We start from the raw sequence: 2,345 nt of genomic DNA on the forward strand, positions 1-2,345 counted from the left end.
TCACTAACATTATGTGAACATCCATATGTGAGAAATTTGATGGTTCCTAATTCTTCAATATCAGCCATTCTTCACTTTTTATTGTTTATATTTTAGTAATTTTCTTTTTATTCTTTTTTACCCTTTTTTTTTGTTTCATTCCTTTTTTTTGAGTCTTACCATTTATTCATCATTAACCTCAACCACTTAAATTCTCAAACAACCTTTGTCTTTCCTTCTTCTCTCTTTATTTGTTTAAACCATCACTTTAACCTTCTCATGAGATTATTATGTTATATATAACACTATACTATTTTAATAACGTTTCATTATTATTTCAACTCCTTTCAACTTAAAAATGGAAACTATAAACTCAAAAAGAATGTCTGTTTGTTTGAATAATGTATTTCAGTGAAATGAGAAGATATTCTTATTGATATAGCTTGAAAACGAAATTAGTCAATTAATTGAAGCATTTTATAATTTTGACAAAGATCAAGTTTGTTGTTTTATATTATTTATATGATGGGGTGATTGTTTTTATAACGTTATAATAAAAAACTTCAAAATACTCACATTGGTAGGATGGTTTTATTACAATTGATGAATTAAAAAGTATTCTTATGGATCAAGGTATGTGTATTTCCAATGAAGAAGCAGATGAAGCTGTAAAAGAAGCAAACCCAGATGCTGATGGGTATATTGATTATAAAGCATTTGCTCGTTTCCTTGTTGAAGCTTGTCGTGAATAATTTATTTCCTTTCATTATTTCTAATTTAAATCTTCTATAAAATAAAGTTTTTTTGTGTATGGATTTTCAAATAAAAGTATTTATCATTGGTATTTCAACACGTAAACATTATTATTACAAAATGGGTATTAGTTATTTACTGTAAATGTGTGTTGTGACTATTCTGTATAATATAATCTTAAATTAAAGATAATTTGTTTGAATTTCTTAACAGAAGTTATTTTTATTAGAAGAATTAGTATTAGAGGAATTAGTTCTGTTATTTTGAATTTCTTTATTTTGTTTTTAATAGAATTTAGACTTTTAATTACCTTTATTCAAAATTAAATAATTTCTCAGAGTATAAAAACAAGGAAGGAAGAATAAATATGATTTTATTTTAACAAGTGTATTTTTCTTCTTTTTAAAAAAAATTTGTTCTAAATCTTTCATTTTTCTTCTCTGATTCATAATTTTTTGATTCATTTGAATTAATATTTAGAAATCAAAAGTTTATACTATTTGTTTATTTAAGAAACCATTCAATATGAATGTTTTTCTATGAATGTTTTATTGCTTTATATTTATTTTAAATGATAATGTAATTTGATACACTAGAATTTATAAGCCATTCACAAAGTATTATGATTGGCTTGATAGAAAGTTTTATTATAAATTTATAAATAAAATAGAAACGAATAACATCTCTTTAAATATGACAGAATAACAATCAGAATGAGTTGAAAAATGTATGTTAAAAATTGAAATTCCAATTATTGGTAACGATAAAAAAGCAAATAATTGAAAAAGAAGAGAAAGAAAGATATAAAAGAATAAAAAGAAAGTAAGAAGTTTGATATGATGAAGAAAGAATAAAAGTAGAAAGGAGAGAAGATAAAAATAAAGAAGATAAAGAGTAATAAAACAAAAGAGATGATAAAAGAAGAAAAGAAAGAAAAAAATAAAGGATGCAAATTTTATTGAAACAAATAAAAAAAGTGCAAAATTTAATGATGCAAAATTTAATGATGCAAAATATTTAGCAACATTTTTATTGATGCAAAATATTTTGAAATAAAAATAAATCATCATTTGATATTATTATATTTGATAATAAATTATATTATATATTAAATACATCATATTTCTTTATTATTTATCTTTTATTTCTTTTTATTATTTCATATATTACATTATTATTCATTTATTATTTATATTTCATTTATTAAATAAAATGAAAATGAAAATGTAAAATATCAATTAAATATTCATGAATAATAATTTATTAATATTTAATAATTGAAATAACAAATAATAATGTAACAATAATGATATATTCAATATATTCTTTATTTGATTTGTTCAATATTAGATTATTTTATTTCATTATCATTTCATTGTCTTCATTATTTTATTTCATTTCATATTCATTTATTATTTTTTAAAATCAAATAAACAATAATATTGATATTTATTCATCATATTCATTTAATATAATAAATATACACAACATTTCAGAATAAATAATGAATATTTAACATTGAAAATATTGATTTATTCTATATTTTGTTCAACATAAAATCAATAAAACATATAATTTGATAATACACAAATGAAATAATAAAGAAATATACA

General features: G+C 20.0%; 1 protein-coding gene across 1 annotated transcript; it reads left to right on the forward strand.

The window, feature by feature from the left end:
- Positions 1 to 361: 361 nt before the first annotated feature.
- Positions 362 to 731, forward strand: EHI_117470 (calmodulin, putative; the record flags this gene model as incomplete). The annotated part of the gene is made up of 3 exons (XM_649553.2): positions 362 to 367; positions 422 to 478; positions 564 to 731. The coding sequence occupies 3 exons, from the start codon at positions 362 to 364 to the stop codon at positions 729 to 731; spliced, it is 231 nt and encodes a 76-aa protein (XP_654645.1).
- Between the last annotated feature and the right edge of the window lie 1,614 nt (positions 732 to 2,345).

The sequence above is a fragment of the Entamoeba histolytica genome, genomic scaffold (assembly GCF_000208925.1).
Source record: "Entamoeba histolytica HM-1:IMSS scf_1104750518093 genomic scaffold, whole genome shotgun sequence".
Taxonomy (NCBI): domain Eukaryota; phylum Evosea; order Mastigamoebida; family Endamoebidae; genus Entamoeba; species Entamoeba histolytica.